General features: G+C 42.9%; 1 protein-coding gene across 1 annotated transcript in view; it reads left to right on the top strand.

Annotated features, from left to right (window-relative positions):
- LOC124796726 overlaps positions 1–15,270 on the top strand; it is a 1,132,495-nt gene that overhangs the window by 457,592 nt on the left and 659,633 nt on the right. Inside the window, exon 3 of the mRNA XM_047260718.1 lies at positions 3,823–3,940. Coding sequence (XP_047116674.1) covers positions 3,879–3,940 — 62 coding nt within the window. The 5' untranslated portion in view covers positions 3,823–3,878. The remainder of the gene's footprint in view (positions 1–3,822; positions 3,941–15,270) is intronic.

Here is a 15,270-nt window from a genome sequence, read left to right as displayed (position 1 = left end):
CGTTAAATTTCGATTACACCCAAATCTAAGGGCTAAATACCTACGTATTACGACTACGAACAACTTAAATCGGGACAACAAGGTTGTTTGCGTGGCCATTCTCCACAGTAAGCACAGAAATATTCGTTTTGTAATACAAAAAAAGCCTAAAACGCCTTTTTCTTGTTGCGATTTTTTTTGTCCCAGACGCGTTTTGCCATTCACCTTAAGGCGTCTTCAGTGGAATCTACAGTGGCACAGTTTTGTTTCGATATGCAATACCGATAGATTATAAAACTGTTCGAGTCTTATTTTTTATGTGCGTAAGTGACTACTTACATTCATGCTAGTTCTTGGCTGGCATCTACGTCTCCTCTCATCTGGTCACATGCTGGAGGTCGCACTATAATTTCACTTATGAAACATAAGCACATTCTCATGTTACGAATCCACCCATTGCCCCCCCCCCCCCCCCCACACACACACACAAGGAGAATAGTAATGAACAGACTTTAAGTTTTCAGCATTTATTTCGTTAGGTTGGAAATCAAATAGGAAGAGTCGTAAAGTGAACGCAAAGTAGTTACAACTTTAGTAACAGTTTTAGGTAAAACACGTATAGCTAGTGACAGAATAATAATAGTTCTACACAGCAGTTAGCGGAAATAACATGTAGGTTATGAAGAAAAAAGCTCATAAAGTGAAAATATATGTAACTGTAAGTAATCACTTATTTAAGTAAAAGGAAAGATGTAAACCGTGTTATAATCTGCCAGTATCGCACATAAATAAAACTATATTCCACTGTAGTTGCCTTAAAGAAAAGGGGGAACGCTTCTGGAACAAATAAAACACGCTTCAGTAAGACAAAGGCGTTATTTGCTTACAAAACGAATTAAATTGAAACGATCATGTTGTGTGGAAGGCGAACCAAGACTGCGTTTAATTGGCAACAAGTCTACATCTACATCTACATCTACATTTATACTCCGCAAGCCACCCAACGGTGTGTGGCGGAGGGCACTTTACGTGCCACTGTCATTACCTCCCTTTCCTGTTCCAGTCGCGTATGGTTCGCGGGAAGAACGACTGTCTGAAAGCCTCCGTGCGCGCTCTAATCTCTCTAATTTTACATTCGTGATCTCCTCGGGAGGTATAAGTAGGGGGAAGCAATATATTCGATACCTCATCCAGAAACGCACCCTCTCGAAACCTGGCGAGCAAGCTACACCGCGATGCAGAGCGCCTCTCTTGCAGAGTCTGCCACTTGAGTTTATTAAACATCTCCGTAACACTATCACGGTTACCAAATAACCTTACTAAAGAGACTGTCTGCTCCACGCTTTGTGTTCTTCTGGAAAACAGAAAGAAATGACAATCGTAATAAAATGAGAGAAATATGAGCTCGCACTAGAAGATTTAAGCGTATGTTTTTTTCCGCGCGCTGTTCGGGAGTGGAACGGTGTAGAAATACTCTCAAAGTGGTTCTGTGAATCCTATGCCAGGTACTTAACTGTGAACTGCACAGTGGTCATGTAGATGTACATGTTCATGATGAGTATTGTGTGGACACTACGATCTTCTTAGATGACATCAGCTGTGTTGACAAGGCTGTTCGCAAATGTCAATGATTTGACGAACACTCTGACTCCCTTCGTTCCTTGACTGGATGGTAAATCACCTGATCGTAATGCCACAGCAAATGACTGGAACTGCTTGTAAATGAGGGTGAAACACTGCACTGAACACTCGGGCTAGAGGCAGTGTTACATGGTGTTAATGCGATGTCTTCTGGTGGTGCCTAATTTTTGCCAGGTGGCCTTATAAACTGAGTGTTTTGAAATGAGCAGCTGTTGGGAGCGAATATTTCACTCTGCAGCAGAGAGTGCGCTGTTTTGAAATTTCCTGGCAGTTAAAACACGTGTGCTACACCGGGATTCGAACGCGGTAGCTTTGCTTTCGCGCGCTATGCTCCTAAGAGTACGCAGTCTGGGCACGACTCACAACCTGACCTCACAGCATGTTTATGGATTCAAAAGTCCCGGCTAGGCACACAGTTTTAATCAGTCATGAAGATTCAAAGCAGGGCACACTCCGCTGCAGAATGAAAGGCACATTCTGGAAACAATTTCTGGGATCTGGCTAGGCCATTTTTCGTAGAGTCTCGTTAATTTCTGAAAACATGACCATAGGGGAGAGGTACTGATGGAGTTCAAGCTGAGAGAACAGGTTGAGCGTCGCGCGCGGATAAAGCCGGTACGAGCACTGCACGTAAAAGGCAAAGGTTTTATATTCCCGATGCGCCATAGTGTTTTGGTCTATCAGGAAGTTTCAAGGAACCAATGGTCGGAAATGAATATTTCAGGCACTACACACTCTTGAATGAATAATGTTTCTGAGGTACGAGTTTTTAACCTGATTATGTTTCATTGCGAAAAAACGAGCAAAACGGCTCAGCATTAATACATTCGACTCATGTTCGGGAGAACTGCCGTTGAAATCACTGTACGGCTATTCATATCGCTAAAGGAGAATGCCGGGATGGCTCCTTGCATTGGGCACGTTGAATTTCCGTTCTCATGTTTCTTCAATAGGAGCTCGTGCCCAGCCTCTGATGACCTTGTCGTCGACTGGATGTTAAATCGTAGTCTCCCTCTTTCGGGTTCCGTATGTCAGTCAGTAAAAACGGTACCCACTTTGTTGTCCGTCTGTCTGTCCGATTGGTAAAAACGCTTTTTCTCAGGAACAGGTACAGATATCAAGTTAAAATGTATGGCACACACTGACGTCTGCGGAACCTTGCCCACTTACGTCACATATTTTGGTTCAAAAGACTTTAAGCGCTATGGGACTTAACATCTAAGGTCATCAGTCCCCTAGTCTTAGAACTACGTAAACCTAACTAACTTAAGGACATCACACACATCCACGCCCGAGGCAGGATTCGAACCTGCGGCCGTAGCAGCAACGCGATTCCGGACTGAAGCACCTAGAACCGCTCGGCCACAGGGACCGGCAAATATTTTGGTACGTGTAAACAACCTATATGGTACTTCTAGTTGGCTTGGAATCACGAAATTTAGCAAGCAAGGTTTCAAAGTACAACTACATGAAAAACTTCCAAAATTGTTAAGTTTTAATTCTAACACAGCCGGCCGAAGTGGCCGTGCGGTTAAAGGCGCTGCAGTCTGGAACCGCAAGCCCGCTACGGTCGCAGGTTCGAATCCTGCCTCGGGCATGGATGTTTGTGATGTCCTTAGGTTAGTTAGGTTTAACTAGTTCTAAGTTCTAGGGGACTAATGACCACAGCAGTTGAGTCCCATAGTGCTCAGAGCCATTTGAACCAATTCTAACACAAAAAATTGTCATTTGGTAACCGATTGTCTGTCTGCCTACCCGTCTGTTAACAACAAACTTGTTTCTCAGGAAGTTGAAGTTTATGTCACGTATTAAGGTCTATGGTCCCTTGGAGGTATAAAAAACTTGAGTTAAGTTAATGCACTCAAAAGATACGGCCATTTATGTCACATATTTTGAGACCCGCAGACTCACTCATGAAAACCTATAGGGTACTTCACGTTGACATAGAATCATGAAGTTTGCAATGATGCTGATTCTGTCTGCATATCAATGGAATGTTAGGGTATTATATTATTATTGTTATTATTATTATTATTATTATTATTATTAGTAGTAGTAGTAGTAGTAGTAGTAGTAGTAGTAGTAGTATGAGTTGTGGTAAGATCAGTTATGAAGAGATGAAAAGATCCATTGCTGATGTAGATGATATTGTGAAGTACGCTTGAGCCAACACTAACAGCAGAATTCTTTCGTTGTCTGCAGATTGAAGGTCGCGGCGATGCGGCCTTTGCTGCGGAAGAACGCCATTAGCAGCCGCCATGGGCTCTCCATGCCACCTCAGCGACTCCAACGTCAGGACCAGATATGGGAAGCCTACCAGGTAAACGACGGAAATCATCAACCACCTCAAAAAAAAAAATAATAATAATAATAACAATAATAATAATAATAATAATAATAATAATAACATCTCCAAAAATAATAATAATCATCATGAACCCGTAGGATCTAAAGATGCATAGAAATAAACAGCTTGAAACACCTGGTGATGTTTAGTGTTTGTGATAGAAATGGAAATCCGCATTTGGCGTCATTGGCCGGGGGTCCCCTTACGGGGCAGTTCCGGCTGCCTTGGTGCAGGTCTTATTTCTTATTACATTCGACGCTACACTGGGCGACCTGCGCGCCCGATGAGGATGAAATGATGATGAAGATAACACAAGACCCAGTCCCTGAGCGGAGAAAATCCCCGACCCAGCCGGGAATCGAACCCGGCCCCGTAGAACGGCAATTCGTCACGGTGACCATTCAGCTATCGGGCGGACAGTGTTTGTGACGGTTAGCTTTAAGTTAAATAGTTATTTACTACAGGATAGGCCTGCCTGGTTATCCATGCGGTCTAAGCACTGCTATCCGGGCGGGAAGGCGTGCTGGTCTCCGGCACGAATCCGCCCGGCGGATTAGTGCCGAGGTCCGGTGTGCCGCCCAGTCTGTGGATAGTTTCTAAGGCGGTTTTCCATCTGCTTCGGCGAATGCAGGCTGGTTCCCCTTATTCCACCTCAGTTACACTATGTCTGCGATTGCTGCTGAAACACTTTCTCCACGTACGCGTACACCATAATTACTCTACCACGGAAACACTGAGGTTACACTCGTCTGGTGTGAGACGTTCCCGGAAGTGAGGGGGAGGGGGGTGTCCACTGGGGGCCGAACAGCACAATAACCCTGGGTTCGGTGTGGGGCGGCGGTGGGGTGAGTGGACTGCTGTAGCCTGTTGTGGGGTTGTGAACCACTGAGGGCTACGGCGGGGACGAAGCCTCTCCGTCGTTTCTAGGTCCCCTGTTCTATACAATACAATACAATAGTGTAACTCTTTGCACGTTAAGACATCACTCCGGCCTACTCCCATAACGCAATGCTAGAGTGCTAGCTCAGGAGGCATGGAGTGAGCGAGGGTCACATGAGATCCGCGCAGGGGACGGTTTTACAAGGGCGAATTTTTGATCGATATCTGCTACACAGGGTGGGTGCGCGTCAATAATGAGTTCATTGTGCTAAGTGAAGAGTTCTAATATCCCTAGCATGCTGACCACTACGCATGCGCAGATACAGAGGATTAAGGCGTTGTCCGCTAACACTGGAAGCTGATTATTTGGCTTCAAATGGCACTAAGCGCTATGGGACTTCACATCTGAGGTCATCAGTCCCCTAGACTTCGAACCACTTAAACCTAACGAACCTAAGGACATGACACACATCCATGCCCGAGGCAGGATTCGAACCTGCGACCGTAGCACCTGCGTGATTCCGGACTGAAGCGCCTACAACCGCTCGACCACAGCGGCCGGCACTGATTATTTCTCGCTGTGTTCATTCACGTTGGGGTAATGGATTTTGTGTCTTGTTAATCTTTATTCTATCGTTTGGTTTGTTTTCATAGCAATGAGGATTTGCTATCCTACCTTTCGTCTAAAAGACACAAAATTTCTGAAAGCAAAAAAATATTTAGGTTTTAAATTAACTGGACTAACCAGAAACACACGCTGCGCGTAAGTGAGAACGTTAACAGTTAAAAGTGTTTAATAAAACTTGTTTTAACAATAGAAAAGTCAGCTCTATTCAAGAAGGAAAGTAGTTTTAGATGTTAAGGATTATAGGCATTTATTTTCTGGACCAAACTAATGATTTTTTTTACAGTATCTGGATGACGGTTATCCTATAATTTTCTCAGCAGTGTGGAGAATCTACCATAGATCTTCGTCAAGAACATTTCGCTAGAGTCATTGTTAGTTTCTACACAGCAGACAGCATTCAGAACACACGCAGTTTTGGCTCCGGATTCTAAAAAATAACGGCCAGGTGTGACTAAAGAGTCTCAGTACAAGAATAACACGTCAGAGGCGCTGCAGGAGATTCCCTCCTCACAGGTAGTTGATTGGTACAAGGAAGTCACTAGTGTAATATGGACTTTGGCACCAGCGAGAATAACTGTAGTTTTCAGGCGCCTTCGACACCCGTTTATGGTTCCCTATTTTCACCTCACAAACACAGTACCTAAACAACTAACGCGAAAGAACACACAACACATCTGGCATTTGCCGGTCCACCTTGGTGTACAGGGTGACAATTATTGAACTGTATGAGAAAAAAAAATTAGTCACAAGTTACGGCATGCACACGATTTATACAACATGCAAACGTCACTACAGATACTCAGACTTATGTCTGACATGTTCGATATGCCCGCCATCCTTGGCGACGATGTGGCGCAGACGAATGGCGAACAGTGGTTGCCGACATGGCGGCGGTGCACGGTACTCAAGCCAAGCAGCCAGCTTGTGGCGGTCCCACCAACTGCACTAATCTAACAGGCTCCTGAACAGTCAAGACACAAGTTAATTAAAGACATTAATTGCCTATGGATATTGATTTATATCAGTGGGACAAGTTGAACATTTGTCCCGGGCCAGGATTCGAACCCTCGCACACCTCCCACCAGACCCAAATTCTCAATTTAATCACATGCTTGTTGCCCGTTATCCTAATTACTCGCAGCATCACGCCTATTCCCATAAGATTTCGAGTTCGGTGTGCATGCGCACTGAAGGCCGTCCTCGACGTAATTATGTATACGTAAGTGGTGTCTGTCCTTTTCTAATGTCTGAAAGAACAGACACAGATATATATTTCAGGCGAGAATGGCCGAGGATCCCATCAGTGCAGAAGCACACCAAGCTCGAACTCTTACGGGAACCAGTGACATGCCATGAGCAATGAATTAAATAGGCAAGGTGCATACATCAGTATTGTGTGGTATGTTGAGAATTTGGTAAGCTGCGACACGATCGCAAATAGAACAGTGACCCGAATATAGAATACATTTCCTTTACTTTACGTCTATGTTCACAAATTATTGGGCATGAGACTGCCGGTTTCGGCCTATAATGACATCTTCAGATTTGTTTTATAAAAACAGGTCCTAATGTACTGCAGCCATAGTCGTAAAGTGTAGGAAATTTATTGAGAATTTGGGTCTGACGGGAGGCGTGTAGGGTAATCCGTGCAGTTATGATGACCCCTGCCTCCGGATACCGCAGTGGTCAGCGCATCTGCCTCGCAAGCAGAAGACCCGGGTTCGAATCCAGCTCTGACACAAATTTTCAACTTTCTCCATTGATTGAAATCAGTGCACGTAGGCAGCTAATGTCTTTGTTGTATTGTAGCCGCTCACATCAAAACAGGGGGATGAAGCAGCCTAAAACTAGTTTGATATTTTTCTCAAAAATGTTCAAATATTTGTAAAATCTTATGAGACTTAACTGCTAAGGTCATCAGTCCCTAAGCTTACACACTACTTAACCTAAATTATCCTAAGGACAAACACACACACCCATGCCCGAGGGAGGACTCGAATCTCCGCCGGGACCAGCCGCACAGTCCATGACTGCAGCGCCTTAGACCGCTCGGCTAATCAAGCGCGGCCATATTTTTCTCCTTTTTGGCATTCCAAGTGTTTGGCGTTCTGATACCCGATGCAAGTTTTGTAATAAAATCTTAGAGGCCAGAAACCAAAATGGTTAACGACAAACACAGACACAGCCGAAGTCAATGAAGTGTAGGACGGCCGAATCAAGACGTCGAAAACATGCTCACTACTTGGATGGCCGGAGCCGGCCGGTGTGGCCGAGCGGTTCTAGGCGCTTCAGTCTGGAACCGCGCGACCGCTACGGTCGCAGGTTCGAATGCTGCCTCGGGCATGGGTGTGTGTGATGTCCCTAGGTTAGTTAGGTTTAAGTAGTTCTAGGGGACTGATGACCTCAGATGTTAACTCCCATAGTGCTCAGAGCCATTTGAACCATTGGGATGGCCGGTAACCAAAGTAACAAGTGGAGCGAGCGCATGCTATTTGTACAACTCATGAAGAATCGTACTTATCATTTTAGAATTAAAAGAAGTCCACATACAGCCATGTTCGGCTGTTCCCCAAAAGTGGGGTTGTCTTCTTCTATTATACCACAGTGTGTATTACCTTCGATAAACAATGTAGAAGACCTTCAAAAATTAGAAGACTCACAAGAGACTGTGATTATGGGATCCAATTAAATCTTACTCCAGAGGATAGTCTCTTATTATTTGCTTCTATAGAATAACCTATAGAAGTACAAGAATTTATCGACAGTAATCTGAAACTGTCTTCTATACCGTTGCTTTAGGACTCAGTTATGAAGAATGTTCAGTTATCCTGCACCTCCAAGGAATCACCTCTGCATGTTGAAGAACATCTGAGTTACACTCTACTTCACCAGAATCGCCATCACAATTTCGTACAGAGACTGAGAAAAGGACTATAAAAGACATAGTCTGCATTGTTTGATCAAAAGCAGGATCACGTGCGCACAAATGCAAATCGTCTGAGTTGTCTGTCCACGTAATTTGTGGTGAAATAGATCCTAAAGAGGAAGGATATTTTAAGAATGTATTGTGCAGCATCTGTCAAGAATATGGATCAGAAAATACAGCGTGATGAAGCAAAGAAAGGTTTAGAAAAGCAAGCAAAGAGAATGTTAGCATTTCCTAATGCAAAGCACACAAATGTCGATGAAGTTGCCTCTGTAAGAACTATAGTACCCAAAGTAGACACAGCAAAAACTGATGCCCGCTCGATTTTCGCTTTGGTTCCTAGTTAAACAGAGGATCCATTTTATAAACTCTGTTCTAAAACGGGTATTTTAAAAGAATTGTATGCAAAATCTGTAATCAGTGTTTGCAAAGAAAGATTTTTAACGGGAGGTAATGTCCGTTCTGTAGAAACAGCTTTACATCAAATAGCAATAAAACAGTCCCTTACTGCTTGCAGAGTTGCAGAAAATATGACTGCAAATCTAAATGTACCACAAACAGGTGTGCTTGTCGCAAAAACCAATTGCTGTGTAATTCAAAGTGTCAGCAATTGTTAGATTGCACTAATAAATTAGAATAATTTTATCATATGTTTCCCAAATTCGTTTCCTTAATTGTAATAATATCTTAAACTGATTGATTCTTTGTCTTAAGTTTTGACGATTGATTATATCAACTAATTTGTTGATTGTATTAATTTTATTCTTTAGATATCGAAAAATAAATAAAATTATGTTAATTTACGCGTACAGAAACGTTGCTGTTGTTCAAATAAAGATCTTACTTTCACAGATCATGTAGGTAATTTGCAGATTACCTAGGTAAATTGAGAAATGAAATAATATTCGGCATTTTAACGGATCATCCTAGTTAATCTGCACTTCACGTAAATAATTTGCAGAATAATTGATATTTGCACTTTAGTGGTGACATAACCAGGAAAAAAGCTAAACTTGGCGCTCAGATAAACAAAAAATTGTTCAATATGAGCACAGGGACGTCGATGAGATGCTGCATCAGGTGAAAGACGTGATCAGCTGTTGTTCGTAGCAGTTCCAGTGGAATCTGAGAAACTTGTTCCTGATCAGGTGGGGGATCTCACGTATGCCTGGTAAACGCGTTCTTTTAGATATCCTAAAAGGAGTCTAATGGGGCACCCGAATACCTTAATTAAAAATGAAACTACGATATTATAAACGATGTGTGTCTCTGATAGGCTTTATAATGCGGATCGCTGACTGTGCACGACCTCAGAGCCAAAGATACTGCTTCTGGTCTGAGATAGTAGCATCGGAGGAAGAGGGCGCTTGGCACACAGTGGTAGCCTACATAGCTGTGTATGAGAGAGCAAGTCGATGGAATAGACAGTTTTTCTGGTGTGATAAGCGCTGCCTCTTCGAAGTGCAGATTGAACAGTAGGGGTAAGACTACATCCCTCTCTTATACCATTTTTTAATCCGAGCACTTTGTTCTTGGTCGTCCACTCTTATTATTCCCTCTTGGCTCTTGTACATATTGTATACTACCCGTCTCTCCCTATAGCTTACCCTTATTTTTCTCAGAATTTCGAACATCTTGCACCGTTTTACATTGTCGAACTCTTTTTCCACGTCGAAAAATCCTATGAACGTGTCTTGATTTTTCTTTATTCCTGCTTCCATTATCAACCGCAACGTCAGAATTGCCTCTCTGGTGCCTTTACCTTTCCTAAAGCCAAACTGATCGTCATCTAGCACATACTCAATTTTCTTTTCCATTCTTCTGTATATTATTCTTGTCAGTAACTTGGATGCATGAGCTGTGAAGCTGATTGTGCGTTAATTCTTGCACTTGTCAACTCTTCCACTCTTCGGAATTGTGTGGAAGATATGTTTGCGAAAGTCCGGTGGTATATCGCCAGACTCATACATTCTGCACACCAACGAGAATGGTCGTTTTGTTGCCACTTCCCCCAATGATTTTTGGAATTCTGATGGAATGCTGTCTATCCCGTCAGCCTTACTTGATCTTAAGTCCCCAAACCTCTTTTAAATTCTTATTCAAATACTGGATCCCCTGTCTCTTCTAAATCGGCTCCTGTTTCTTCTTCTATCACGTCAGACATATCTTCCCCCTCATAGACGTCTTCCATGTATTCTTTCCACCTATTCGCTCTCTCCTCTGCATTTAACAGTGGAATTTCCGTTGCACTCTTAATGCTAGCACCCTTGCTTTTAATGTTACTGAAGGTTGTTTTGACTGTCCTATATGCTGAGTCAGTCCTTACGACAACCTTTTCTTTTTCGATTTCTTCACATTTTTCATCCAGCCATTTCGTCTTAGCTTCGCTGCACTTCCTATTTATTTCGTTCCCCAGCAGATTGTCTTACTGTAACCCTGAATTTCTGTGAACATTTTTGTATTTTCTTCTTTCATCGATCAACTGTTACTCATGGTTTCTTTGCAGTTACCTTCTCTCTACCTATGTTTTTCTTTCAAATTTCTGTGATTGCCTGTTTTCGAGACGTCCATTCTTCTTCAACTAAACTGCCCACTGAACTATTCCTTATCTGTAGCCTTAGAGAACTTCAAACCTCTCTCGCCATCTTAGCACTTCTGTATCCCACTCTTTTGGGTATCTGTTCTTCCTGACGTCTTAAACTTCAGCCTACTCTTCATCACTACTACATTGTGATCTGAGTCTATATCTGCATTGTGATCTGAGTCTATATCTGCTCCTGGGTACACCTTACAGTCCAGTATCTGATTTCGTAATCTCTTCTGACCAAGATGTAATCTAACTGAAATCTTCCCGTGTCACGCGGTCTTTTTCCAAGTATAGCTCCTCCTCTTTTGATTCTTGAACAGAGTAGCTGAAATTTGTTACAGAACTGAATTAATATTTCTCCTCTCTCATTCCTTGTCCCAAGCTCATATTTCCTGTAATCTTTTCTTCTACTCCTTCCCCTAAAACTGCATTCCAGTCCCCCATCGCTTTAAGATTTTCATCTCCCTTTATGTACTATTTTACCCCTTCAGTACCCTCATATACTTTTTCTATCTCTTCATCTTCAGCTTGTGACGTCGGCATGTATACGAGGTGCGACAATTAAGTAATGAGACTGATGTGAAAAAATGTTGCTTACCGTTTTAGTCAAGTTTAGTGTTGTCTCCTTAAAGTAGTTCACTTCTGATTGCACGCACTTTTTCCAGCGCTTTTGCCATTGATGGTAACATTTGTGGAACTTATCTTCTGTAATATCCTCCAAGACACTCGTCACAGCTTCTTGGACATCTTGTGTTGTTTGAAAATGGTGTCCCTTGACCGCCGTTTTGACTCTTGGAAATAGAAAAAAGTCGCACGGAGCAATATCCGGTGAATAAGGTGACTGTGGTAGTACTGAAATTTGTTCTGAGGTTAAAAATTGTTGTACTGACAGAACAGTATGAGATGGCGCATTATCGTGGTGCAGAATCCAATTATCAGCACTGTTGACACAGACAGAAGAACTCTTTTTAAGTAGTCTTTCTAAAATTTCTTTGTAGTAATATTGGTCTTTATGAACAATTCCCTTGGAATCAAAGAAGCACACAAGCATGCATTTCACTTTTGGCTTCGATATGCGAGCTTTTTTTGGTCTGGGTGATCCCTTTGAGCACCATTGCGAACTTTGGCGTTTTGTCTCTGGATCGTACTGAAAGAACCAACTTTCACCGCCAGTGATAACACAGCTCAACAATTCTGGATTGATTTCTGTTTGCTCTAACAGATCGGCTGCCACATTTTTCCGTGTTTTTCGCTGTTGTGGTGTAAGATTTTTGGGGACCATTTTTGCACAAATCTTTCTCATACCAAGATTTCCAATTATTATTAGACGAACCGTTTCTCGATTGATGTTCAGTTCTTCTGCAACCATTTTCGCGGATAATCTTCGATCAGATCGAACGAGTTCACGCACCCTGACCAAGTTAACATCCCGTCCGTCAGGTTGATAGTCGTCCACTGCGGTCTTCAACATTCGTTCTGCCTTCACTAAACATTTTATGCCAATGAAAAACTTGAGCTCTTGACATAACCTCCTCTCCAAAAGCCTTCTGAAGTTTACTGTAAGTTGTCTTCCAGTTTTCACCCAATTTAACGCAAAAAGAAATGGCATACCGTTGTGCCATATTATGCGGTTCCATTTCCGTGACGAGAGACACAAACAAGTGTGAACTTATTAGAGCACAACTCACGACTGAGCCGTTGCATAGATGTGCCGCTTGGACTAGAAGCAGCTTATAGACCAAGGTCAAAGATATTGTGCCTACGCAACCCTGCAGGGTTGCCGCATCTTACAAAGAAAATCAGTCTCATTACTTTATTATCGCATCTCGTACCTGAACTATCGTTGTCGGTGGTGGTTTTCTGTCGATTCTGACAAGGACAAGCCTATCACTGAACTGTTCACTGTAACACACTCTTTGCCCTACCTTTCTATTCATAACAAATCCTATTCCTGTTATACCATTTTCTGCTGCTGTTGATATTACTCTATACTCATCTGACCAGAAATCCTTGTCTTCTTTCCATTTCACCTCACTGACCACTACTATATCTAGACTGAGTCTTCGAATTTCCCTTTTCAGATTTTCTAGCTTCCCTACCATATTCAAACTTCTGATATTACACGCCCCAACTCGTAGAACGTTATCCTTTCGTCGATTATTCAATATTTTTCTCATGGTCGCCTCCTCCTTGGCAGGCCCCTCCCAGAGATCCGAATGGGGGACTATTTTGGAATCTTTTGCCAATCGAGCAATCAACATGACACTTTTTCAATTACAGGCCACATGTCCTGTGGATACACGTTATGTGTCTTTAATGCAGTGGTTTTCATTGCCTTCTGCGGCCTCATGTCGTTGATCATTGCTGATTCTTCTGCCTTTAGAGGCAGTTCCCACCGCAAGGACAAGAACCCCAAGGACCTAATTCTCTGCCTGCTCCTCCGCCCTCTTTAACAAGGCCGCTAGCAGAATGAGGGGACTTCTGATGACGGAAGTATTCGGCCGACAATGCTGGTTACTAATCAAAATTTAAGCGGTGGCGGCTTTCGAACCCGGGACCGAGGAAATTTCGATTACGAATCGATGACGCTACCGCTAGATCATGGGTGCACAAATCTAGACAGCCACAATTATACTGCTGAAAAATAACATCGCTGTTGGGGAAGACGTCAAGCATGAAAGGATGCAGGTGGTTCGCAACTGTCAGTATGTCTTCGCTTACACTACGGGTCCCGTGCAAGCGCAAGAGAATGCCTCCCACAGCATAATACTGTTACCGCCAACCTGCGTTCCGAGCCGCCATTCTCCTCGATGACGGCGTTAGTGGAGGCGACCATCGACCTAGTGTAGGAAAAATGTGATTTACCCGAAGAGCCGACACATTTCCATTAATGGACGGTCGAATCCCGATGGTCCCGTGCCCACTGCAATCGTAACCTGATGATGTCCTTGGGTGAACATGTGAACACGTAGAGGTAGTCTGCTGCAGAGTTGCATGTTCAGCAATGTAAGATGAACGGTATGCTCCGAAACACTTGTGCGTGCACGAGCATTTTGCTCTTTCAGCAGAAATGCCACCGATCAGCTTCTATCCTTCTTTACACAGCAGACAAGCCTTCGACCCGCACGTTCTGTGAATAGTGGACGTCCAATCATTCAGCGCCTGGTGGTAGTTTTCACTGTCCTTTTACCTCTTTCCGTAGATGCTCACGACGGTAGTACGTGAACATTTGGCTAGCTTCGCCCTTTCCGAGACAGTCGTTCACAAGCTCTGCGTGATAATAAGCTGCACTTTGTCAGAGTCGCTTATCTCAAAGGGTTTCCTCACTTTTAGGGCTAATCTTCGCTAGGGTGGCCCCTGGCCGTGTCTGCAGCGCTTAGATACTTTTGTTACTGCGTAACGTGCCCGCACCACAACCAGGCACAACCAGCGTCGCGTTGGGCAGTGGTCATAATGTTTTGGCTTATCAGGACGGGTAAGAGTAGGCCGCTAAAGCTTCTCCGCTCTCGCTCTTACTTTGTCTGTCTCAAGACAATTTTTTTTTACAGTGATTAATATTAGGATCTTTTAGCGATTGATGTATAAATAGATTACAATAAAAGATTAAATGGATGTCTGTAAGTTTTCCTTAAGTGCGTACCCTTTATCCGAAACTCCCTAATGCATATCGTGAGGCACTTGTCAATATAGCATGTTTTTTCAAGAGAGCTCTACAGGATGTCAGAGCTAAATTAACAGATTACAGGATCGAGTTACAAAAATTTACCCAGAAAATGAGTCCTTAACATGTCAGTGAATGGAAACACTGTGTGCACAATGCATTGGTTCCTTCATTTTAAAATCAACTTTCAGTATGACCTCTTTAGTGCTATGTTAACATCAGGGATGACAGTTACTGTTCCGAAACTGTGATCACTAAAATGTGATAGTAGTTTTGGTTAGCACGATCGCACCCTTTTTTTTTCAACAGCTTGTCAATACGTAATTATGATCAGTGTGATAATAATAAAAATAATAGAAGTTTCACTAGACGCCAAAAATGCTATCGCTTACAATGAAGTGAACTCGAAGCGTAAATAAAGTTCAAGTAACTTGGGTGTCTGGCAATCGTTGTAAAACACACAAAAGAAAGAAATCGGCTCTCTCATACCGGTATTTCAACGAAGATTCTGGCTTCAGATTTCTCCTTTGTAAAAAATATCAATTTGGTTATTTATTAGCTTGTTACTTGTTATCCGCATATTTATGTGGTTATTCAGAGTTATAAAGTGAAATAGATTTCC

This window comes from Schistocerca piceifrons, chromosome 1, assembly GCF_021461385.2.
Source record: "Schistocerca piceifrons isolate TAMUIC-IGC-003096 chromosome 1, iqSchPice1.1, whole genome shotgun sequence".
Lineage (NCBI taxonomy): Eukaryota > Metazoa > Arthropoda > Insecta > Orthoptera > Acrididae > Schistocerca > Schistocerca piceifrons.
This window is presented reverse-complemented; position numbering and strand designations above follow the sequence as displayed.